General features: G+C 40.1%; 1 protein-coding gene across 2 annotated transcripts; it reads right to left on the bottom strand.

The window, feature by feature from the left end:
* Positions 1-1,576: 1,576 nt before the first annotated feature.
* Positions 1,577-22,887, bottom strand: itpkb (inositol-trisphosphate 3-kinase B). Of its 2 annotated transcripts, none has more exons than XM_058392053.1 (9): positions 22,523-22,887; positions 19,935-19,976; positions 18,569-19,766; positions 9,802-9,901; positions 8,538-8,751; positions 8,173-8,377; positions 4,738-4,839; positions 4,310-4,381; positions 1,577-4,167 (listed from the first exon to the last, which is right to left on the bottom strand). In XM_058392053.1, the coding sequence occupies exons 3-9, from the start codon at positions 19,571-19,573 to the stop codon at positions 3,967-3,969; spliced, it is 1,899 nt and encodes a 632-aa protein (XP_058248036.1). In that variant the 5' UTR covers positions 19,574-19,766; positions 19,935-19,976; positions 22,523-22,887; the 3' UTR covers positions 1,577-3,966. The 2 variants fall into 2 exon arrangements, with proteins under 2 accessions (XP_058248036.1, XP_058248037.1); XM_058392054.1 differs by having other exon boundaries at positions 18,569-19,763.
* Positions 22,888-26,335: the final 3,448 nt, after the last annotated feature.

The following is a 26,335-nucleotide window of genomic DNA, read 5'->3' as shown; positions in this document are numbered from 1 at the left end:
AAGGACACACAGCGGCCCTGAACTCATGTGCCAGGCTATGGTTAGTGCTGATAAAGTAAGTTTATGGGAAATTCAGGTGTATATACAAATATGATTAAAGAATGCTTAATTCGACTTTTTTATTAAGATGGTAAATAGGGAGCCAGAGACAACTAAGATGATGACACAAAAATAAAAAACCTTCATAAACGTCTAGGAGTTTTAACATATTGTCTGTTCTTCTCATTTGGTTCACTTGAGAACAGTTTTATATACCATTATATACTATATATTACAGTTAAATAAAGTTAGAGTATTAAAATGACTATATAATCCTACAAGAGAGAGTAAGAGAGAGTAAGAGAGAGAGAGGGAGAGAGAGAGAGAGAGACACCAGGGGGCGCTGTAGTTCCTGTTGTTTAAATCACTGGATAAAAGAATGAGGTTTGTTAGTTACATTTTTTAAAATAATATTCAGTGATTAATGACTTCATTTTAATTTCTACATTTCACTATGAACAAAAAGAAGTACATCTGATTTATTGATTAGAAAATCAGTAGTAAAGTCAAAGCAACTGATTCAATCTTTCTTTGCTGTCCTTATTTTCTAGTCATGTTTTTTTTTTTTTTTTTAAATATATATATTTTCCTCCTAATCTGTTAGACCTTTAATCCTCTTCACAGGCAGACATTGTAAGTTGGATTGGATTAGATTGAGAATCCAGACGTCTGGTCACTCAGACGTAAACAGTCTGCTCTCACGCTGTCCAGTTAAAGCTGTCCGGATCTTCTCTTTCCTCTGAGTTTTATTTTATCACCTTGTAAACTCCAGGTTCTGCTGCTGTCCTGTTAATAAATGGAAAGTGTGTGTGTGTGTATTTTATGGAGTGTTGCAGTGTGTGTGTGTGTGTGTGTGTGTTTACACAAGTCTGGGCTAATTTATTATAAATTATAATGGATTTTGGAGAAGTGGAGTGTGAAGTTTTTATGAAGCTCTAATTTTCATGATGTGTGTTTATATCAGAAAGAACCGGTCCGAGATACTGTTCGGTCCAGTGCTAAAGACAGAAGGACGACAGGAGACACACAGCAATTGTTCGGCTAATTGCTCGTTTACTTCAGAAGAATTTGTACAGCCAAAGCAGTAAAGTTTTAGTAAAATGTACAGTAGCATACAGTTCTGAAAGACAGACATAATGTTCATAATGCAACCCTTTTCTGTTACAAGGCTCTGGAGATCATCTGCAGAATAAAACCAAAAGATGTGAACGAAGGAACAGATCGTTCTCATTGGAAAAACGAATCTGACCGAGTCGAAGTTAAGAGGCATGCGGCGGTATTTAGTGTTTTTTGTGCAAAATGTCACAGGTGATTAATGAGTAAAGTGTACGACTCACTGGACAACATAAACACACCAAGTAGTCTACTCCAGGCTTTGTTCTTTATACTGCCATGACATAGCACCTATACTAGAGCACCGTTACAGCAGGGGGCGCCCTTCTCCCAGAGCTAAGCTACAGTGGGTCAAAAAGAAAGTCATTGTGAGCAACTGCTGCCGTTTACCTTATCACTTGAACTTTATTTCTGTTTTTGTTCCTTTACAAGGACATTTTTTTGTTGTGCGTTTGATTTTATTTCAGTCGAACCCGAGACAATAATTTAACAACAATATCGTACTGTAATCTTAATGTAAAATCACCACACTGGGTCAGGGTCAGTGAGATCTTTGCTGCAGAGTAAGCTAATGTGATCGTTTGGGTGGAAAAAAGCGAAAAGGCTTCACCTACAGATACAAACAAAAAGACAAACACAGACGATCTGTAGCTTAAGTTTAATTCTGCCCATTTAACGGAAGGACACACTTTTTTTTTATCTTTAGTGAGTTAGTACAAATAAAATAAAAGTGCAGAGCTGAATCTGTGATGATGAAGTACAGATCAGGATGAATCTAGGCACATGAGCTTAAGTGCTGACTCGAAGGTTCCAGTTGTGGTTCCATGAACCACAATGAACGTCCATCAGCAGGCATTCACACACAAATCAGCTTTTATCACAGACCGGCTTTTCGTTGGACCGCAGCCAAATGTTTGGCCGGAGCAGAGACTGACGGATTTTGCATAGCAAATAGCCATGCAAACAGCAATCACCTGGATTCAAACCGGATGCACTTCACGTCACGTGTGAGTGACCCTTTTAACAACAAACCACAAACCAGATGAGGAGATCTACAGCAACGTGACGCTTTTGGTCAACCATGTCAAAGCATGAACATGTGGAGAATATCAAAATCTTGGGATCAGACTGGAATCTCATCAACACTTCTGCAGAATTTGCATGTTGAGAAAGTTCAGAAACCGCACTACAAAACCCCGAATCTGAAGATTTTTGGATTATTACAGCTTGATATCAGAAATATCTGATAATATTATACCTTGTTACTGGGAGCCAAATTTAAATGAATATTTCAGTCTGTTCTGACATCACCTCCACCTCCAACTCCACCTTCACTAACTAACTCATTCACATTTCCAGACTGGTAGTGGCGACTAACTCTAGTACCAACCTTTAAAACTTACAGAAAGTTCCACTCTTCTAAATTTTCTAGGTTAGTGAATACTTTCGAACGTGAGAGCAGATTCAGATTGAAGGCTCATGACGACAATCACGACGGCGGCGGAGCGTTTGAAAGAGGGAAAATTTTGTTTTTATGGCGTAAAAACACACGAAAACCTTTTGTTTCTTAGAAGAACAACAGGCTGTAGTACTGAGAGAACTGAGATGATGATTAGCTGATTAGCTTTAGCGGATAAACGGTCGAAGCTCTGTTCTGACCTTCACTTTTACACGCTGTAAATAAATAAATAAAGTCAGTAGAATGGGAAAACATTCTGACTGCTGAGATTATGAGATATTTATTACGTTTTATTTTTTTAGTAGAAATCCCTCGTATGGTGTACAGTATGATAACTTCCTGCTTAACAGCTACGTTTTTAAAGCTAGTTTGAGCTCACACACACCACACCATTGTCCATGATTCCAGAAACGTTACTGCTGAGATTTTTTTCGGGTCCCTGATACAATCTTTGTTTTGTTTTGTTTTTTTGTTTTTTAAAAATCATGTAGAATAAATTACTATAGGCACAACTACAACAAAACTGTCAGTTCTTACAGTTAGGCTCTATATAATAAATATCATAGAACTACACATCACGTCCCCGATAAAAAAAAAAAACAACAAAAAATAAAAAAGAGACTAAACCCGTTTAAATAGAAATATGATATTAAACCTACTGAAAAAAATCTTCACTGTAAGTTAAAATGCTTTCGAAAGCGAGACCAAGGCACGAGCGCTCGACCCTGCAACACTCGAGTTAAAGGGAGAAAAGCTGGACTCTTACATTCGAACGCAGACTGAAAAAGCTACAGAAAATCTTCCAAGTGACCTCCACTACTGAAACATCATACTGTACAATCTCTACACTATATATACTATATATATAGATATATATATATATTTATACTATATGTACAGCCTCAGTATCTTTACATACATACAAATACACACAGCAAAAATACATCTGGCCCGTCTATTCTGCAAACAGTGTGTGTGTGTGTGTGTGTGTGTTGGGAGGGGGGTTGATGGGTGAGGGAGTAGCTTTCTGTGGTAACCCAGGCAGGTCCTGTATTGTAGTGCGAGTGATATACCCAGGGCAGAATAAAGAGAACTTCAGGAAGAGGAGGAGGAGGAGGAAGACGTGTCCTGTGTTCCAAATCTGTGTTTAACATGCTTGTTGACTTCTCTTCAAGTATACATAAGAGATTAAAGGGGTAAATCTGTGGCCGTATGGTCAATGATGTGAAATCAGGTTCCCTTTTGGTTTACAGACCGCTAGTGCTCAGTCCTTTTTGGGGAACTAATAAAGGAGTATCAAGAGCAGTCAACAAGGGTGCATTAAAAACAATATTGGAACACAGCAATCTTTTTTTTTACATGGCCATGTTGCTAAGAATGTCTATGAGGTGGTCGAGGCCGTAGAGGTAGCCGTCCTCACGGTTTCCCTCCACCCACGGGGTACGGTGGTTCAGGACCTGGCCTTCAGGCAGCGGCGTAGTTTTGCCGAAGTCGATCATCCACACTTTCGCCTTCTCGTGCTTGTCGTGGACGAAAAGGAGAGAGCTGCCAATCACCTGAACGTGAGCGAAGCAGGATAAGAATGGATTACTGTTTTGGTCATCAAGCAGAAGATTTCTACACAACAGCATGGACACGAACATTACGAATATTTCTGACTAGCAGCGGTAGGGCCAGTTTACTGGTGGTGCTGTTTACCTCATGTGTCTTGAAAAACGGTGAGACTTCCAGAGTGTCCTTGATTTCCTGTAGCCGGCTGAGATATTTAGCCTGCGCAAGAATAAAACGGATTCAAACACTGATAAAAAGATACATACAGATACAGTATAGAGCAATATACAGACAGGACACATAATCTACAGTACAATCAGATAAATATCAAAAGACTTAATAAATCAAGGTATAATAAACACTAAAATGGAAATATAACCACTGAATAAAACACTGTTTCAACTCGAACTGAGTCTCTGCAGTGTTTTACTTCAGGGTCTTGAGTTCAGAGGAAAGCATTAAGCTAAGTTCAGGAGTTTTGAGGTGTTCTCCTAGTTACTTGGTCCCGATCCCACAGGAGTTTCACACTGGCAAAAAGCCCTAACTCTAACACTAACACACAGACGCTCTCTCACCAGGATATTCCTGTTTCCTTTGAGAAAATCTTGGAAAGCCTCGGTCAGCTGTTCCCGAGTCTTGGTCTTTTTAAAGTCCCTGTTTACTGTCCCGTCTTCCTTCTGCGAGGAGGAAAGAAAATGTCAGACATTAGAAGATTTATTATAATTGTTATTGTTTTTATTATTAGACTTTTACTGATAAGAATATGTAATAATAATAATAATAATAATGATAAATATAATGATAATGATAATGATAATGATAATAATAATATCAAGAAGCAATGAATTAAGCCCAGAGTCTGATAATCCAATGAAATTGAAATATAAAAGGAATATAAAAGAAAATCTTTAAATCAAATCTTTAAATCAAACAGGATTTAAAATCCCGCAGTCTTCTAGGTAGAACCTTCATTTCATTAAAAGCTGAAAGATCGACATAACATCAAATCAAGACTTCCTGAGTTTCATTCTTGAAACAACAGCAACCTGTTCTTCAAGCTCACAGTCCCAGGGAATCCCTAAACCATGCCAAGTGAAAGAGTGAGAGAGTGAGACAGAAAGAGAAAGAGAGAGAAAAGTAAACCCCAGCCTTCTATGGCTTTACACAAAAGAAACGTCTGAAAGGAAAAGAAAAAGAAAACTCTCAGTCTCTGAGAGAGTCTGTAATGAAGAAAAGAGGCACACCAAATATGGTTCCTCTGATCGTCTCTCCGTCTGACTTAACGCCGAGTTTAATTCGATTAGCCGAGGCATTCTGACCGGTGTTTTGTTCCTTTTGACATTTTTCTATGAGGACTTATTTGGGTTTGCATAGCAACTGTCACTGTGTGTGAGCAGAAACTAAATCTGCTGCTGCCTGTCACTAACTGATGTCGTGCTTTCATGGAGGTGCCACCACCAGCCTTGATGGATGACAGAAACATTCATCCAGGCCAACCTTCTTCAGACCTGCCAGTCCTGCCCTGCTAACCCTGTTCATCAGGTAATGTTACACACGATACGGCCAAAAGTATGCAGACACCCGCCAATCACACCTTGTTGAGCTCATGGGGGGATTCGGTCAGCTACAAGATCAGACTCTGATGTTGGGATGTTGAGGAGACTCCAGTTCCAGTTCATCCCAGTGGGGTTGAGTCAGAGTCAGAGGGAATATCAGAGTTATGATGGGAATATCAGGACAGTGATGGGAATATCAGGACAGTGATAGGAATATCAGGACAGTGATGGGAATATCAGGACAGTGATGGGAATATCAGTATTATGATCAGGACAGTGATGGGAATATCATTGATATGATCGGAATATCAGGACAGTGATGGGAATATCAGTGTTATGATCGAGATATCAGGACAGTGATGGAAACATCAGGACAGTGATGGGAATATCAGTGTTATGATCAGGACAGTGAAGTGAATATCAGGACAGTGATGGAAACATCAGGACAGTGATGGGAATATCAGTGTTATGATCAGGACAGTGAAGGGAATATCAGGACAGTGATGGTAATATCAGGACAGTGATGGGAACATCAGGACAGTGATGGTAATATCAGGACAGTGATGGGAATATCATTGTTTTGATCAGAATATCAGTGTTATGATGGGAATATCAGGACAGTGATGGGAATATCAGTGTTATGATTGGGATATCAGTGTTATGATGGGAATATCAGGACAGTGATAAGAATATCAATGTTATGATCGGGATATCAGTGTTATGATGGGAATATCAGGACAGTGATGGGAATATCAGTGTTATGATCGGGATATCAGTGTTATGATGGGAATATCAGGACAGTGATGGGAATATCAGTGTTATGATCGGGATATCAGTGTTATGATGGGAATATCAGGACAGTGATGGGAATATCAGTGTTATGATCGGGATATCAGTGTTATGATCAGGACAGTGAAGGGAATATCAGGACAGTGATGGTAATATCAGGACAGTGATGGGAACATCAGGACAGTGATGGTAATATCAGGACAGTGATGGGAATATCAGTGTTATGATCGGGATATCAGTGTTATGATCAGGACAGTGATGGGAATATCTGAGTTATGATCAGAACAGTGATGGGAATATCAGGACAGTGATGGGAATATCAGTTTAGTCATGGCTTCACATAAATATCACACATTACTGAATGTTTAGTATACACTACACTACAGTCAAAAGTATGCGGACACCCGACAATGAGCTCGTTCCAAATTTGTGGGATTCACAAATTTTTCATTTCATGCTACATTCAGCTACAAGATCAGACTCGGATGTTAGGATGTTGAAGAGACATCTGTTCCAGTTCATCTCAGTGGGGTTGAGTCAAAGTCAGGACACTCCAGTTCTTCCACTTTCTCCAACCTGCATACCATGTCTTTATGTTTTCATGCTAGAACCGGTTTGTAGTTCAACTGAAAGGAACGTGTAACCCATTCTACTGAGGAAGAACCACTCACAGTCAGGGGTGTACATACTTTTGGCTGTAATGTCAAGTGTGTGTGAAAACGCCAGGGTGATGCACCATCAGCAACTCCAGTGCTCCACAGCTGGAGTGAGATCCTGTTTCCGTTTACTTTGTTATAATGGAGAAAAGATTAACCTTCGCTTCACAAGATGCTTTAATTAGGACATGTGGGCGGGGCTAACCAGATGCCATGCTTCACTGGAAGTCAATGAGTGTATCACTGATGGAAAACATCTACATTTGTGTTCTATTATGGCGAACCGGAGATTTTTTAACATTTTTTGAATTGTTGAACATAACCACATAACCAGCTGCCATGATGTAAAGATAAAGATTTTGACTGATGGCATTTTTTAAACCTCAGTCAGTCAGCCACAGACTAGTAGGTGGTGCATCACCTAATCCAGTTTTATACAACTAGTACATTTATAAATACTTAAATAAATTGTAAATATTCGTTAAGTTCTGTTAAATGCGTACATTTCAGACATTTGTTGTGTGTTTATACACACATCCTGCTAGCTAGGTGTTATTACCGTCTTCTGTGACACTGAGTTAGCTTAGCTGATTTTTGCTACAATACAGAAGTTGAACTGGTTTACAGGAAAAGGGTTTAACCAAATACACAAATACTTTAATACCAGAGAGCTGAGCTTCCACTGGTTTATAAACCTCCAGCTGCTCCACTCTCAGAACTGATGAATAAATAGAGGGATTTATTTAAATTCAGTGGCATTATTAGTATATAGTGATGGGAATATCAGTGTTTTGATCAGGAGAGCGATGGGAATATCAGTGTTATGATGGGAATATCAGGACAGTGATGGGAATATCAGTGTTATGATAGGAATATCAAGACAGTGATGGGAATATCAGGACAGTGATGGGAATATGAGTGCTATGATGGGAATATCAGGACAGTGATGGGAATATCAGTGTTTTTTGAGTATCAGAGTATTTTGGGTGAATATTCTGATTGGTCTCACCTTGATGCCTTCGATGCGGAAGCCCAGCGTGGCCGTGGAGCTGATGGTCTCTCTCCACTGCATGTAGCGTGGTTTGGTAACTGCTTTCTGCTCACGTTCATCCGGTGTGGGAGCATCTTCATCCACTTCAATCATTTTCTGGTACATATCGGGCCTCAGAGTCGGCTTCTTCCTGGCTTTCGTCAACTCTTCTTCCAGATATGTCCTGTGGAGCACAGATTTTCACTGTGTATTGATGTTTGTATGGAGATAACAGCTCAGTGATCGAGTAATTGAACACCAGGGATCGGAGGAATAATGATAAAACCGTGCAGTCTGGACATGCAGGAATATGCTAAAGTTAAGCAGTAAATCTGAAGACCAACCTGACGCCCATCTTGCAATCCATGACGCAGGCCGTCTCAAACTCAGCCAGCAGATCTTCCATCTGGTTGTACTTCTCACCGTCCTTCTCCACGTCACCATGGTAGGCCGGGACGTACGGCTTGAGCACGTCGTTCATCAACCGGATCAAACAGCGCTGCTCGCACTCACAGTGCTTCTTCAGGATGCAGCCGTAAGCTCCGGCCTTGAAATTACCTGAGAGGCGCAGAGAAGATGTTCAGACATGCAGAGATCCTGAGCTTCTAATCCACTTCTCATAGAGATCTTAGCCTCAAATACATGTTTATATTACACTCAAAAACATTCAGATATAATAAACTCCAGAATTACTAGAAATAGACATGATGAGAAAGTGATTAACTGGATAAATCTTATGCTAAAAATCAGAGAAAAAAAATGATATGAGTTTATATTTTTTAATATAACCAATTAAATGATATGTTTTTGATTTTCAGAAGTTCACCTGAGTTTTTTTTTTTTTAAATATGTGGTTATCGCTGACTTCCTGTTTCAATGGCGTATAAATATAATGTAGCAGAGGTCAAATTTCATCGGTCCTTTTTCATCGACATGAGGAAGATCAGAAACTAATGAAACAAATGAAACGAGACTAAAAAAGTCTATTTAAATCTTTGAGTAAACACCAACTCCATGATAATGAAGTGTAGTTTGAAGTTTGGAAGGACTTCCTGAAAGCCTGTTGTTACCATGTAAATGTTTAGTGACGCTGCAGGAACTGAGAGGAAAATAAAGCAAAAAAGCTCAAGGTGTGCTTGATATAAAAAGGAAAAAGAAATCTCCATTATTAAGCATTAAGCAAGATCTGTTATACTGCGGAAACTCCAAAGAGATCCTTGAAGGAGCAGGAGACCTGAAGGAGCACCAACAGATTTGAAATTTCTGAAACTCAAGGCTCAGATCTTCCAGCAGGTCAGAAATCCACATTAAAAATGGTTTGATGAGTCAAGCTTTTGATAGGAACATGACAGTGCTCTGATCTGAAGCCTCTGAGCTGAAGAGGAGAATCCTCAGAGCTTCTGTATTGAGGTTTCTCCTCAGGTTCCTCACTTAGCATTCTTCAAGTGTGACAGAAGAAATTGACACTACTAAATCTGACACATTTTGAGAATTTATTTTCCCTCCTTAGAATAAATTGTCTTCACTTGACATTTTTCACTGCTCTTTAACAGAAGGTGCCAATAATAAACCTAAAGCAGCTTTCAGTGAACCTTCACTCAGACGTACCTGCATGGCCAGCCAGCTGAATCCACGGATACTTCTTTTTGAAGGACGTTAAAAAAGGCGACCACTGCACCATGTTCTTGATCTTCTTCCATGATTTATGCTGATTAATGACAGAGAAAGAGATTTATATGTAATTATATATATATATATATATAAAGAGAGAGATTCAAACGTTAATGCAATAACAAGGTAGTTAATAATATTATAATTATTATAAATAATGTAGTAAGTGAGTGTGAGAGTGTGTTTTGGTGAGATTTCAGGTAGCAGTGGACATTTTCCTAGATTAGAATACACAAAAGTGAGAGACCACCTTTAGGGAAAAATACCAAAGACATGTTTTGCATGCATTTGTTCATTACTTTGACTATTCTTGACCAGCTGGACAGATGCTTTATGACAAAAAAAAAGTGTAAAGTCAAGTCTATAAACCTCGATCCATTCCATTTAACGAGGACTCTGCAAGTCACACAAAAACACCTCCACAACTCAGAAGACACCACATGAGCAAGAACGTGAGAGATAGAGAGAATCCTGAGCAGACAGAAGTCTGTTAAAAAGTCACTCACTCCCTCGTTAGTGAATACAGGACGTGGTATGGAGCAAACACCTCGCCTCTTTTACATATCAAACCACAGAAATCCAGCAGGTGCTGAAAAACGACCGGTCGGAAATCCACACAAGGACTCTGCTGTGTTTTTATAGTTCCTGGATTATCCCAGTCCTGGAGTGAGCTCTCCTTAAAAGGACGATATCACTCTGTTTGAGTCTGTCCATCATTTTTTTGAGGTATTGCTCTAAAAATAAGTTTTCAGGGAATCTACACAACAGGAGACTTTCGCTCGATGTTAATCGGCTTTTAAATGTGGAAGATGAAAACAACGCGAGGCTCTGAGAAATACGAGCAGACATCACGCTGGATATCAGTGAAACAGTCTACGATCTTTAATCAGGAATTATTCACAAGACTTGATAAAGCGAATAAACAACGTCTCTGATTCGTCTCCAAGTAGCTGGTTTAAGTTAAAACTCATCAGCTACATATTAATTAATTAATCAATTAATAATAATGCTAACAATTAGTTTTCACAAAGAAAACTCCGCAGACGTTAGAAGAAGCGGTTAGTTATTACCTGAATCTCTTTGGTGATGAGAATGATGGAAGTAGCGAGAAAATTGAGCGCAGGAAGCAGGAGACTCCAGATGTGCGAGGCGAACGACATGGTGCCAGTCTGGTGTGCTGCACAGGACGAGCGAGCTACCTGGCAGAACTTGAGGGAAAGGAAGGCAGGGCGAGAAGGGCCTCTCATTTGTTTCTTTGCACAACAGCATTAAAAAAAACATTCAGGCCATGCAAATGTGCCCATGCGGTATGCGCTAGTGCCAGGGCCATATGGAAAGCCTGTAGACTCCAGCTGAAGTTCCAATCTAGGCAAATCTCAGGGTCCTTCAAACTCTACGTGAGGTCACGAGAGGGCTTAGCAAGAGAGGAAAAAAACACCTGAGACTTGCTATAGGGTAGATTTGTGCCTCCAACACACACACACACACTTCCACCATCAGCATTCAGACAAACGCCTTGTCCATTAACAAACAGGAAATACCAATGTTCGCGTCACGTAAAATCATGTTTTCAGTCCTCCATGTTCCATCAGTCTGTTAAAATAACACTCTCCAGACTGTACATCTTTCAGCTTGTATTAGAAATGCAGCTGAAATATTTAATATTCAGTCATTTATCAGCCAAATCATAATGAATGTAAACAAGAGCGCTAACATTAGAATTTAGCAGATTTTTTTATAGAAACAAGAGCGCTAACATTAGAATTTAGCAGATTTTTTATAAACAAGAGGGCTAACATTACAATTCAGGACATTTTTTATAGAAAGAAGAGGGCTAACATTAAAATTTAGCAGATTTTTATAGAAACAAGAGGGCTAACATTACAATTCAGGACATTTTTTATAGAAACAAGAGGGCTAACATTAGAATTTAGCAGATTTTTTATAAACAAGAGGGCTAACATTACAATTCAGGAGATTTTTTATAGCAACAAGAGGGCTAACATTAAAATTTAGCAGATTTTTATAGAAACAAGAGGGCTAACATTAAAATTTAGCAGATTTTTATAGAAAGAAGAGGGCTAACATTAAAATTTAGCAGATTTTTTATAAACAAGAGGGCTAACATTAGAATTCAGCAGATTTTTTTATAGAAACATGAGGGCTAACATTAACATTTTGCAGATTTTTATAGAAACAAGAGGGCTAACATTAGAATTCAGCAGATTTTTATAGAAACAAGAGCGCTAACATTAAAATTTAGCAGATTTTTATAGAAACAAGAGGGCTAACATTAAAATTTAGCAGATTTTTATAGAAACAAGAGCGCTAACATTAGAATTTAGCAGATTTTTTATAAACAAGAGGGCTAACATTAGAATTTAGCAGATTTTTTATAAACAAGAGGGCTAACATTAGAATTCAGCAGATTTTTATAGAAACAAGAGCGCTAACATTAAAATTTAGCAGATTTTTATAGAAACAAGAGCGCTAACATTAAAATTTAGCAGATTTTTATAGAAACAAGAGCGCTAACATTAAAATTTAGCAGATTTTTTATAAACAAGAGCACTAACATTAGAACTTAGCAGATTTTTATGCAAAAAGATTTATTGATTTATTTATTGTTGATGTTTTTTTCGCGCATTAAAAGCGAAGAGCTGGCATTCAAACGATGTTTAGAGTTGTGAAGAATCTCTGATTTACATACAGGACCACATTTGCATGGCTGTAGTGCCTCAAACCAGGAACAATTGTTATTACTATCGCCTGCTGTTGTTATCTTTTAGTGATTATCAAATTGCTCGGTTAGGGCTTTCATTATCATTATTATTTAAAAAAACAAGACACATTTCTGTGCATTTAATAACCCGGGTGTTAACGCTAAGCTCTAGAGTGGTTATAAGCAGTGAGCATCAGGTCAGGAGGAGATGTGCAGTGTCTCTTGTGCACTGAGGAAAACCCTGGTGTGGTTTGAGAAGATAAGAGCACATGCTAAAACAATCAGCCCCCCCCCTTTTTTTTAAATGATAATAATTGTATGCATCAAAACTCAATTTACTGCATGCATCATTTCTCTGGTTTGTTTTTACTGAGATGTGAGATTTTCAGGAAAACCCTGAAAGCATGTCTACGTGACAAACTTTCAGCTCTACTGTACGCGCTCGCTATCAACAGCCGTAACGCCAGAGAGCGGATGTGGCCATGGCGTATCGGCCGGACCGGAGCACCCTCGCTAGCCCTTTGGTCATGCCATTGTTCTGATAAAAGCCAGGCAGCTCGGTTATATCGAGCACAAGGAAATGGATGACGCTTTTCTTTTCTTTTCTTTCTTTCTTTTTTTTTTGCAGCAACATCCCCTCAGTTACTCTGGCTTCTCTTGTTAAGTTTCCACTGAGGGCTGCTGAAGAAGGAAGTGGCTTTTAACCCCTCGAGAGGAACCTCTCAAGTGAAGACAGGAAAACACCAGCACTTTGGTGACAATACTTTCCACATCTGCGACCGAATGAGCAGAAAAGTAAGGCAGGGTCGAGAATTAGTGAAGAGAGCTGACCTGAAAGCTTTCAGAGTGAGAGATAAAGGAAAAAAGGTCAGGAAGGACACGATGACCGCTGGTCACCTGGTTGATGTAAGAAAGGAAATCTCAAATAAATTAAAATATAACGTCAAAAATAAAGAGATAGAAACTCATTTAGTCACAGAACTACTAGTGTAAATAAATAAATAAATAAATAGAAAAAAAAACATATTTTAAAAATATTTAAAAAAAATAATACATAAAAAACAAAACAAAATCATCCTCATCCTCATCTAGAAGAAGATCTAAAATATCTGAGATGATTCACTAAAATCTATAAAAGTTTTAATATTCAGGATTTTTGTTGTTTTTTTGTCTTGGAATAAAATAAACAGTGCTGCTGGAAAAAAACAAATCATATTTTTCAAGCATTTCATCCCCTAAAAATAGCGTTCTTCCCTAACCTCCTGGTCCAGACGTCCTGTAGATCCTCCTGCAGAGCTTCCTGTCCTCCTCCTGATGTCACTGAGTACACAGGATAACATCACAGAGCACTGACCGAATCTTTCCAAAACACCGCTGACTCAATGATCTCCATCTCATTAGATCTGATCTCATTTACTTTCGTTTCTGAGTTTTTTACAGTGCAGGAAAAAAAAACCAGACTGGATAAAAACAGACATTTACTCGTGTCCGTCTCGCTCGAGGGCACAGAGGCAGCAGCAGCGGCGGTTTCATCGTCCTGGAATCTGACCTCATGACCTTTAGGTTAAACCAAACCAGTAGTCCAACATCTTAACCACTGATTTACCACTTCCTGTTCGGTGCCTGAATCCCAACACACACACACACACCCTCACTCACACACACTCACTCACCTTCACTCACACAGACTCACCCTTAAACACACACTCACACACACACCCTCACCCTCAAACACACACTTCCACAACCTCACTTAACCTCACACACACTTCCACACACTCACTCACCTTCACTCACACACTTTCACATACCCTCACATACACTTACTCACACTCACTCATTTACCCTCACACACCTTCACTCACAAACACCCTCACCCTCACACACACTTACACACCCTCACATAACCTCACCCAAACTTACACACTCTCACTCACCTTCAAACACACACTCACAGACTTTCACTCACTCACACACAGTCACCCTCAAACACACACTCACACACACATTCACCCTGAAATACACATTTACACACCCTCACATAACCTCACACACACTTACACACTCTCACTTAACTATACTCTCACACACTCGCCCTCAAACACACACACCGTCACACACTTTCACTCACACACACTCACGCTCAAACACACACACACACACACACACACTTTCACTCACACACACTCACACTCAAACACACACACACTTACCCTCAAACACACACGCTCACTCACATAACCTCACACACACTCACTCACATACCCTCACACACACTTACACACCCTCACACACTCCCTCACACACCCGCACACACCCACACACTCCCTCACACACACACATTCCCTCACACATACTCCTGTAACCTGGACAGATGTACAAAGATGTTCTATGAGACACATTGAGCAGTAACAGCAGTAGAAGAGAACAGCAGCCTGAGATCTTTAATTACACACACCGCTTTATTCAGATCAGATATGAAGCTCACGCCCATCGAAAGCAGCTACACGAAAACCCACTTCTTCTGAAAAATCGCCAAACACATCAGCTGTGTTTGTTTGTGCTTTCTGTTACGCAAGCTTGCAACGATAACTCTGATGATGATGATGATGAGTGTTTGGTGCACTGCAGAGCAGTTTTTTTTTTTTAAGTGAAAGGCTCTCTTAAAGCCTGAGGGAAACCCAAATGTCCTCAAAGCCACAAAGAAAGACGAGGGTATAAATATGCAGCACACGTGGCTTCTCAGTGAGTAGAAAATCCCCACTGGTCTGAGCGAGTCTGAGCAATGCACATGGCGTCGTCTTCTCGCGAGTAAACAACCGCTCATTAGCAGCAAGCGCGCGGGTAATTTCCCTCTGTGGATATCCTCTGTAGTGCAACGGGGTGCACCGCTCGCTAAAAAAAAAAAAAATAACGCTTGAGAAAAAAAAAAGAAGACGAACTTCCTGTCTGTTGCATATGAAACAGCTTCACTCCAGCAGCGCTGCTGTAGCAAAAGAAGGCCAGCTGTTTGAAGCAGGCACGCCTTGACGTCAGTTGGTTGCTAGGCAACCGTCAACCACAGGGGTGTTACATTTTCCATTGCTCATAGTTTTCAGATCCTCCAACAAAAACAAGCTTGCAGCCATTTTTTCTGGGGTGGCTGAATGACACCAGTGACTTTGATAACAACTTTTCCAAAAAAATTTTTTTTAAAAATCAAGATCGACCTCACGTCCTATTTGCTAAGTAGATCTTCATGATAAACAATAAACATAAACAAGAGGCGGAGCTTAGAAGCCTCGCCCTCATTGTGGCTGCACTTTAAGATGCTGCACATATTATTATTATTATTATTTATCAGTTATTCTTACATTCTTCCTATGCACTCGTACATTCAGGAAATATTCGGCGTACACACACACACACGGCGCCTGTAACCTCCCACTCATCGTGGGCTCCATCTCACTAAAGCAGACAGGCCTCAGCATGCGCTTCTCCTACACAGCGTGCAGCTTGCACACAGACTAGGACAGGAAAAGTGTCTTGCACGAGGAAAAAAAAAAGAGAAAAGCTACGGTTTCAAAGCTTAGTCACGAAGTCTGCAGGTCACGATGAGTGTGTAAAAAGATAAATATGAAGTTATACTGTATCACAGCCCATACAGGAAGTGAGTTTATAAGCTGCTAGCAATGCTAACAGGTCTTAGTGCTGACTGAAGAGCTGTGAGTGTGTGTGTGTGTGTGTTAGTCGACACTACGTGTCGCGTTTCTGTTGTGCAAACACACACACACTTCTACACTTCTGTTTGTGTTTTGTTCCAGTCTCGTCACCCTAACGCGTGTCTCCATCTCACATGAGCCGCAGAAATCCGTCCTTTGAAAAGAGAGCAGGAGGTGTGTAGAAAAAAATCAACCTGCTGGTGAACCTGGTCTGAGTCGGTGGCAGTTTGTTAACGTTCACAGCTCCATTGTGTTCGCTGTATGAGATTCATCCAGCAGAAATCAGATAGACAAATAAGAAAACCTGTCCAGGGGCATTCCATAGAGAGAGAGAGAGAAAGCAAAATATCTTCAGGGAGAATCTGCAACGTCAGCAAGGGCTCTCTATCTATCTATCTATCTATCTATCTATCTATCTATCTATCTATCTATCTATCTATCTATCTATCTGTCAGTCTGTCTGTCTCTCTCTCTCTCTGTCAGTCTGTCTGTCTCTCTCTCTCTCTCTATCTGTCTGACTCTCTCTTTCTCTCTATCTGTCAGTCTGTCTGTATATCTATCTGTCTCTCTGTATTAGTATGTGTCTCTCTCTCTGTCTGTCTGTCTCTCTCTCTCTCTCAGTCTGTCTTTCTCTCCCTTTGTCAGCCTGTTTGTATGTCTCTCTGTATGTCTCTCTGTCTCTCTCTCTCTCTCAATCTGTCTGTATCTCGCTCGCTCTCTCTGCCTCTCTGTCTGTCTCTCTCTCTCTCTCTGTATCTCTCAGCCTCTTGGTCTCTCTTTCTTTGCCTCTGTGTGTATGTCTGTCTCTCTCTGTCTATCTCTCTGTATATGTATATGTCTGTCTATCTGTGTCTCTCACTTTCTTTTTCTGCGTCTGTGTCTGTCTGTCTGTGTGTGTCTGTGTGTACTTGTCTGTCTGTTTCTCTCTGCCTGTCTATCAGCTCTCTCTCTTTCTCTGCCTCTGTCTGTCTCTCCTTATCTGTCTGTCTCTCTCTCTCTCTTTCTCTCTCTCTCTCTCTCTCTCTCTGCCTCTCTCTCTCTCTCTCTCTCTCTCTCTCTCTCTCTGCCTCTCTCTCTCTCTCTCTGCCTCTATCTCTCTCTCTCTCTCTCTCTCTGCCTCTGCCTCTATCTCTCTCTCTCGCTCTCTCTCTGTCTCAGTGATGAGGAAGAGTATATAGATGACATTCCTGCATACCTGCAGATCAGCTTCCAAAAAGGAAGTAAAGGCTTCATTTAAATCACGCAGCTCCTCCCTGAAGGCAAAGGATGACTCATGATGCTTTCTATGGAAGTTCTTCAGCAGAGTTTAATCACCTTCCACCAAAAGCATTTATTCATTTAAACACCAATTAAGCTGTTGGGTTTAACTTTCAGCTCTTTACATTAGTCAATACATTGAAACTAGTATTACTAGTACTCATTTATCAACATTTAATCTAGATGGAAAGACAGAAATCAGGGGTCAGTCTCACGTGCAGGATGTACAGTCATATGACAATCCACAACACTGACCATTACTTCTAATCACCACGACTATCAAGTCCAGCCTTTTCTATGGAAACTTTCTCGAGTAACTTATTTGACCAAAACTGCTGATAACAACAACTTTTTAAAACCCCACAGGAACAACAAAGCCTCAGTGCTGATGGTCACATAATTAGAGAAAAATGAACCGCTGCTTCATGTTTTAGACATCCGAGCTCGAGAAGATTTTGTTGTAGAAAGTGATTTGAATAGTGAAGTTACGGAAAGAAAAAAAAACCTTGCATCCACCGATAAAGACGACTAACCTGATTATTACACTGAGCGCATGGCTGATCTCCTAACACAGTTTAAAGCAGAACTCCATATTTAAAGGTTATCAGAGTAGATCTATTATGATCTGGAATGATTAAAGATATTTATTCTGTCCCATTTCACTTCACTCTTTTACACGAAACAAAAATCCTGCTGGTGGATTTCCTTCACTGCAGTGCGTTCACACTGGATGGTCTTTGTGATGTGGATTACCAAACAACTTAACAGCAACATGACTGCGTCAGTAAGCGCTGGAGCATGTGAGCTTACACCTGACTCAACAATAACGACACCTGTGCAAACCTGTGCGTGATTCGGTGAATGGTAACGGTCACGGTTTATAGACAAGGCCCAAAAAGTCCGCAACAGGCCATTAATCTTTAATCATTAATTTAAAAAAAATATATATAAAATTGAGTCAGGTGACACGGCTCACATCACCAGAAGATATTAAAGAAAAACGCTGAAAGAAATATAGACTCACTGCTCTCTGCTGCGTGTGGAGGAAGGCCGGTGTGCGTTCCGGGTCACTGGAGAGGTCCTCCTCTGATTCCTCCAAAGAGGAGAATCCAGTGGAAGAGGCAGACGATGAGGAGAGCTTTCGCAGTGCTTGTGAGGGTTGTGGGCTGACCTCCTGACCCTCTCCGCCAGCCTCTATTCCGTGGTCTGTCACTATGACGGCAGGGATGGTGCCCCTGTCCTCGGCATCCACCTGAAACTGAGCTCCGTCCTCGTTCGTCTCTGTTAGCTTAGTAGCAGTCGAGTCGTCGCCGGTCCCCTGTGATGTGGACAAGCTGTTCATCAACCGGTCAGCTGATTTGTTTCCCTGCAGGTTACCGTCTTGCTTGTTTGTATTAACTGTATTGTTTTTTTCTCCATGTTTCTCCAGCCCTCGGGAGTTCTTCCCGTTCTGCAGCTGCTGAGGGACGCTCCAGACATCCGTAATGTCTACGTCAGAGATGGAGCTGGGTTTGTCCGGCTGAGGTATGGGGCCAGAATTCTGTACAGGGCCCGGTCTCCTGGAAATCCGAGGGCTGCGCTGGAGCTCCCTGTTCTGGGCCTGTGCTGAAATATGAGCCTCAAAAAGATACACCTTCTTGTTCACCTCTACATTCTGGAGCTCCTTGCTGCGCTGGAGCTGCTGAGCAGCGCGTCGCTCTTCCTCCTCCTGCTCCTCCTCGGGGTCTGTCCCACTCAGCCTGCGCACCCGGGTGCCCACGTTCACCCCCAGCAGGTCTGGCGAGCGACATGGGGAGCGTGTTCTGGAGTTGTTGGTGCTGGTCACACCGGAGGGAAAGACAAAAGATGTGCTAGAAGAGCTAGGACTCAAGCTGCCCGGGCTGTACAAACCGCTGCTCCTTCCCAGCCGTGGGCTGTAGGTGGATCGGTCCGGCACTGGAAGCACAGGCCTTGCAGTCCGAGGGCTGCTCTTCTCAGGCAGGTTATTAGGGTTCATCGTGAGTAGGCAGTTCAGGGCACAAGCAGCCATAATAGAAGGCTGGCTTTGTCCAGAAGCCCTCCCATTTAGACCTAGTCATCGATACCCCACTGGCCTCTGGAGCCAACCATCATGTGGTCAGGGTTAAAGAAGGAGGACTTGTGGAGCAACGTGAGATAATCCCAGCCCTTGAGCTTCATTCACTTTCTCTGTGTACTCCTGATACATGTATTTGTGTGAGCTGCTGGAAAAAAAAAAACGAGATTGGTATAGATTTAACAGAAGAAATTAGCATCAGAGACCAAATGTCACCACCAGTGTTTCCTGAGAACACGACATGAGCTTATTGTAATGTTTCCATTTCAAAGTGACACAGTTATTAACCTGCGTCAGGCAAGAACACACAACATACCTGTGTACAGCGTAATCATGAGGGAGATTCACCGCCAGACACCTTGGAAAACAAAAGATAAAATAAATCAAATCTGCTGTATAACAACAGATTTAAAGAAGTCCATAATGTCCCGACTTTTTCATTAAAGTCCTCACCTCCACGTGTAACCCCTCTGTGCACCAAGCAAACCTTCTCAAACTAAAGGTACTAAAGCTACTGATGCTTTGTCTGAGAATAATCTAGAGCTTTCCCTGTCCTTAACACCACGTCAGAGGATATGTCCTAAACCACTAAAGGAAAATGTGAGGCTTCTGCTTCACTGATGCTAAACACCGGAGGATTAGCGCTAAAGAGAAATGGGCTGAGAGGAAGCCATTAGTGATGTCCATTTACGGCGTTATCATTGTTCCAGTTCTAAAAAAAAAAAAAAAAGCATGTAGAGATCCAACACACTTAAAGCTGAAAATGATGAACTGTCAGCTGCTTATATTATCAGATTCCCAGGAAAAGAGGTGACTTTAAACCTTTAAACAGCAACATGAAAATATTCTTCTTCCACTGAACATAAATTATGCATTTGATTGGTAAACAAAAGCAAAACATAATAAAGTGGCTGTCTGACGTCCAGAGGTCAAAGTGATCTGCTCGACTGTACATTTGTTAATCGCCTTAACGCCCTTTATTTTTTTCACAAAACCCTAAAGGTCAGGTCCGGCTGGAGAAAGAGCTGTAAATTTTGCAGTTGGTTTAGTCTGTAACATTTGTTTAGTTTGTTTACAGTTGGTACAGTTAGTTTGTTTAGTTTGTAACATTAGGTTGTTTACAGCCGGTTTACTTTGTAACATTAAGTTTGTTTACAGTTAGTTTACTTTGTTACATTAGTTTGTTTATAGTTAGTTTACTTTGTTACATTAGTTTGTTTATAGTTAGTTTACTTTGTTACATTAGTTTGTTTACAGTTAGTTTAAGTTGTAACATTAGTTTGTTTACAGTTAGTTTGGTTTGTAACGTTTGTTTGCTGTTGATTTCGTTTGTGTGTTAAGTCTAATCAATCTAATTATTTTCTTTGATGTTTTTTTTTATTTCGTTTGGAACATCATTTTGTCAATTACACTTTGGTGTAGTTTGTAACCTTTTTGGCAGTAGGTTTAGTTTGTAAGGTTTGTTTACTATGCACTTGGTTTAGTTTTTTTTTGCAAATGGTGTTTTAAACATCTGCTTACTTCTGTATTCACTTGCTTTAGTTTGTAATGCTTGCAATTAACGTAAACTGTAACATTTGTTTGTTTACAGTTGGTTTAGTTTGTAACGTTTGTTTGCCATTGGTGTAGTCTGTAACATTTGTTTATTTTGTACTCAGCTGCTTTAGTTTGTAACTTTTGTTTATTTTTTTAGTTTGTAACATTTGTTTAGTTTACTGTTGCTTTAGTTTGTAACATTTGTTTAGTTTACAGTTAGTTTAGCTTGTAACATTTGTTTACAGTTGCTTTAGTTTGTAACATTTGTTTAGTTTACTGTTGCTTTAGTTTGTAACATTTGTTTAGTTTACAGTTAGTTTAGCTTGTAACGTTTGTTTACAGTTGCTTTAGTTTGTAACTTTTGTTTATTTTTTTAGTTTGTAACATTTGTTTAGTTTACTGTTGCTTTAGTTTGTAACATTTGTTTAGTTTACAGTTAGTTTAGCTTGTAACGTTTGTTTACAGTTGCTTTAGTTTGTAACGTTTGTTTACAGTTGCTTTAGTTTGTAACGTTTGTTTACAGTTGCTTTAGTTTGTAACGTTTGTTTACAGTTGCTTTAGTTTGTAACGTTTGTTTACAGTTGCTTTAGTTTGTAACGTTTGTTTACAGTTGCTTTAGTGTGTAACTTTTGTTTAGTTTATTGTTGCTTTAGTTTGTAACTTTAGTTTGTTTACAGTTGGCTTAGTTTATGTTAGTTGTTTATGTTCTTTTCAGTTGCTTTAGTTTGTAACGCTTGTTCCGTTTGCTTGCAGTTAGTTGAGTTTAGCTGGATCTCAGCTCTTGTTCTCACTAAAAGCAGCTGGAAAAATGATGTACTGTCTTGTGTTGGCCAGAACGATGATCTAACCTGGGTCAGTAAGTACAGATGAGGTTAGATTTGGTGTGCTGATGATGATATGGAGGATGGATTCTGTAGAATAATCCAAAGAGAGCCGATAAACACGTGGTGAGAGATGATCGGACGGCTGAAAACATCCCATGAATGAAGTGGAGCTAAAGCAAAGCGATTCTCCTTTAAAACCTTTTATCTGTTTTTTTTTTTTATATAAAAGATCTTGAGATGCAGTTTACCCGGTCAGCAAGGCTCCAGAAGGCTGCTCTCCATTTCAGAGGACTGATATGAATGCCTGAGTGAAGCCTGGAGTTGCTCTGTACTTTGCATTCATAAGTAATGATTAGACTTTTTTTTTCTTAGAAAAAACCTCTATTAGTTTATTTAACTTTCTAAACTCTTCATCAGAGCTCGATAAGAAGCAGTGTTTTAGATACAGGAACAGAGAAACAGCCGCTTTTCTGGTTTTAAAGCCCTGTGTCGTGCGTGTGTGTGTTGTTTGTGAAAAGATGAACACAAGAGTCGGCTTGCTTACCTCGTTTTGTGTGTAAAGTCTAATCAATCTAATCGCTTCAACTTTCCTGCCGGCCAGTGTCCAGTCAAACAGCGTCGCCAAAGTTCTAATAAATAGGTGAAAACGTCTAATCCGTGGAAGCACCTTCCTCTTCTCCTTCTTCCTCTTCTTCTTCTTCTTCTTCACATGGACTTAAAAAGAAAGCACTCGAGCTGTAAATGCAGAGTGTGTACAACGCGCGCGCGTGTGTGTGTGTGTGTGCGCGCGCGCGCAACGCGCAATGTAAGTGTGTGTGCGCGTGTGCGCGCGCGTGTGTGTGAAACGTCTAAATCGAGTTCTTCTTAGTGCCCCGATGTGTTTTTTTTGGGTACTTGGCCTCGAGTAGTCGAGAACTTGTCTCGGTATGTTTAATGTAGAAAAGACAGGAAGGAAGTTGAAGCTGACAGACGCACCGAAACTGAACGGAACTTCACTGGGCATTATGGGAAGAGCCAAACATCCCAAAGAGTTGTGAGGGCCGCAGACTTTAAATCATAGCATGATTGCGTGGTTAAAATGGGGGGAAAGTGTGTGTGTGTGTGTGTGTGTGCGCGCGCGTGTGTGTGTGTGTGGGGGGGCTGTGAGAGGGGGCAAATACTTCTGATCACGAGAATTCCTTTCTTTTTAATACATGCATTGTGTCTTTGTTCTAATACCTGCATGATTTTATAATGTCCTATATGCTATTATAAATATATTGTTTAAACATGGACACATTTATGTGTCCTCAGAAACAGTGCAGGAATTAAATATGCTCCCTTTTACAGCTCCATTAAGTCACGTCCAGCTTATTTCTTCTCTTTAATGAAGGTTAAAAGGTTAAAAAACTCCTCAAGCTGAAGGTTTCTAAGTTTATCCTTTTTTAAATGGTGTTATAACTCACCCAGAGTCCAGAGACTGGACCACTCGGTTATAACAATATTACTAATAGTGAGTAATATAATAATAAGACGTAAAGCTTGATGACAAATCTGTGTATTTGTAAATCTATTTGTAAGCCATTTTCTGTGATCTCGGCCTATTCGTTATTTATTTCTGTTCACCAGAACAACAGTCTGCGTCGTACAAAACACATATTTGCATTTTTTCCATTTTGCAATATTGTCATATAAATGGATCCTGCACACAAATCTCAGTGCAGAGAGAGGTCTGAAGGAAATATGAGAGCCGTCACGTAGGGCAGTGAAATGAATGGAAAATGCTGGGCTGTAGTGGTCAGTCTGCTTTGAATTGGACTGACTTGATGGTATTGTATGAAAATGAATGTTCCATGTCATGACCAGGGGAGCAGGTCAAAGTTCAAACCAAGAATAACACCAAAAAAAGAACTTTTATTTTAAATTGCAGAACTAAATATCACAACAAGAATTTCTTCTTCGTCTTCTTTTTACACCAAGATAACAACAACAGAAACCAGAGCGTTGGTGTATTTATTCGATTTACTGACCCTGGCCGTGTTGTTTGTTTCAGATTTGCTCATTAGCTTGTTTGTAGGAGTGGACACTGATATCAATCATACCACAAACTGACGTTTTACAAATACCAGGATCTCTTACAGCTGCTAGTTTGCTAATGGTGATTCTCTCATGGGTTTTCCATCTCCCTGACTAAACAAATTTCTGCCCTTATATGAAAATCGCTCAGGCCAAGGCGGTTTAGATGAGAGCGTGAATATTGTGGTCAGTCCACGATCCTCAGAATAAATACACACGGTATATCCTGGAACTGTGAGTTTGTCTTTTCTTTTTAAATGTGATGGTGTTTGGTATAGGCGTGTGCCTCTGAAGCTTGTTCAAATATCATACAGGAGGATTCACGGTACGCAAAGTGGAAAGAGAGAAATGAGGCAATGACACAAACAAACAAGCAAACAACCAGCAGAATAGAAACAAGCAGCGCGCGATCAACAGATTTCTGACTGTTTTGCTGCAGGTGATGTTTGAGAGAGTAATTCAAAAGAGCACGTGGCTTCTTTGGGAGTTTGAAACACGCCATCTATGGTCTTTTATCAGCCCACTGAAAAACTCTGGGGGTGAAAAGTGATGTTTTAACAGAAAGTCAGCGCCCCCTGGTGGGTAGAATCAAGACAGCAAATAGTCTCATGGTCTAAATCAGATAAACTGGAACTCAAACCGGAACCAGTAGATGGCAGTAACGAAAACTCCATTAGAAAACATTTCCTGGTTCAGATGAAGTTTTACTGTTTGAACTTTCAGTAGCTCACAATATGGATTTTTTCAGTGTGTTGTATATTGTATCTTCTTAAATGTCTTCTTAAAGACCTCTACTTGGTCTGTTGCACTTTTAGCTACATACACTATACTGCCAAAAGTTTTGGGACACCCCTCCACATCATTGAGTTCAGTTGTTGTTTTTCAGGGGTTGTGCTCGGACCCTTAGTTCAAGTGAAAGGAACTCTTAATGCTTCAGCATCATCGCAAGATATTTTGGACAATTTCATTCTTTGTGGGAACAGTTTGGGGATGATCCCTTCCTGTTTCAACATGACTGCACACCAGTGCACAAAGCAAGATCCATAATATATATAGAAACTATCCTGAAGGGTTCACTGAAAAGATGTCAATGGAGTTCCATATTTATTATTATTATTAGTAGTAATAGTAGTAGTAGTATTATTGTTATGTTCACATTTAGATAGATAGATAGATAGATAGATAGATAGATAGATAGATAGATAGATAGATAGATAGATAGATAGATAGATAGATACAACTTTATTGTCATTGCAAAGTACAGGTACATAGCAACGAAATGCTGTTTAGCATCTACCAGAAGTGCAAATAGATCTACATCATTGTGTTAAATGAGTAAATTGTCTATGATATTAATCACAGCGAAACTCCTCCCTCTTACTGAAGTGTTTCAACATTTATTTTTGAATTATTCCCTAAATATAATCAACTCTTTGTCACGTTGCTTCAAAAGCTTTGAAACATCTCGCACCGTTATCTAGAAAAAAGTAATGGCACCTTATGCATTCTTTCAATTATAGAAACGTTTTAATGGAATAGCTTCATTGTTGACCTACCCTCCTCAGATCTTCATCACAAAGGTGACCCTCAGGCCCAAGAACATCCAGTTCTTCCTGGTTCTTACCTCCAGTCATGCTAACATTGAGCATTTTACAATAGCTTTAGGTTTGACATTTCTTCTCAGCAGACTTCTTCCTCTTTCCCTTTGTGATTTCTGAGGGGTTTTTCTGTTTGGAATGCATCAATTTCATTTGCTGGAGTAGTAACTTTGAGAACCTGAATATTCTCAGACAGATGTAAATATTAGATATATCTACGTCTTTGTAGCCCCTCTGATGATTCCTGACGTTTTTTCTTCGGAAGACCGTCTTTCATATCACGCTATGGTAAACTCCTCCAGTCTACTGTGTCTATCAGGGTTGGACACCAAGCTATGCTCATCTTCACCACCAGAGGATGTCATAGCCATCTCTTTGGAAGATGGGAATTACAACACTGGATCTGTGGCCTTAATTCTTACACATTATACAGAAACTTCTAGATATTCAAGACTTTCTAGACAACGTTATGGAAGGTGTTTCATGGAGGTCCACATATGAGCGTGATGGTCATGGTGTAGATAGATAGAGTATTACTGGAGCATGTACAGAGACATGGAGAAAAAAAATCAGTCAGCCAGATGTTGGGTGTTGAAGACCAACAAGACAATCCCAGTTGGGATAGTGAAGAACCGGAAAAGAGAAATCAATGTCCATGAACTCTAGAAGGTCTGTACATCTTGTTGTCCTTCAAAACTGGATCC

The sequence above is a fragment of the Hemibagrus wyckioides genome, linkage group LG06, assembly GCF_019097595.1.
Source record: "Hemibagrus wyckioides isolate EC202008001 linkage group LG06, SWU_Hwy_1.0, whole genome shotgun sequence".
Classification (NCBI taxonomy): Eukaryota; Metazoa; Chordata; class Actinopteri; order Siluriformes; family Bagridae; genus Hemibagrus; species Hemibagrus wyckioides.
The sequence above is the reverse complement of the archived record's forward strand: the minus strand, read 5'-3'. Positions and strand labels throughout refer to the sequence as shown.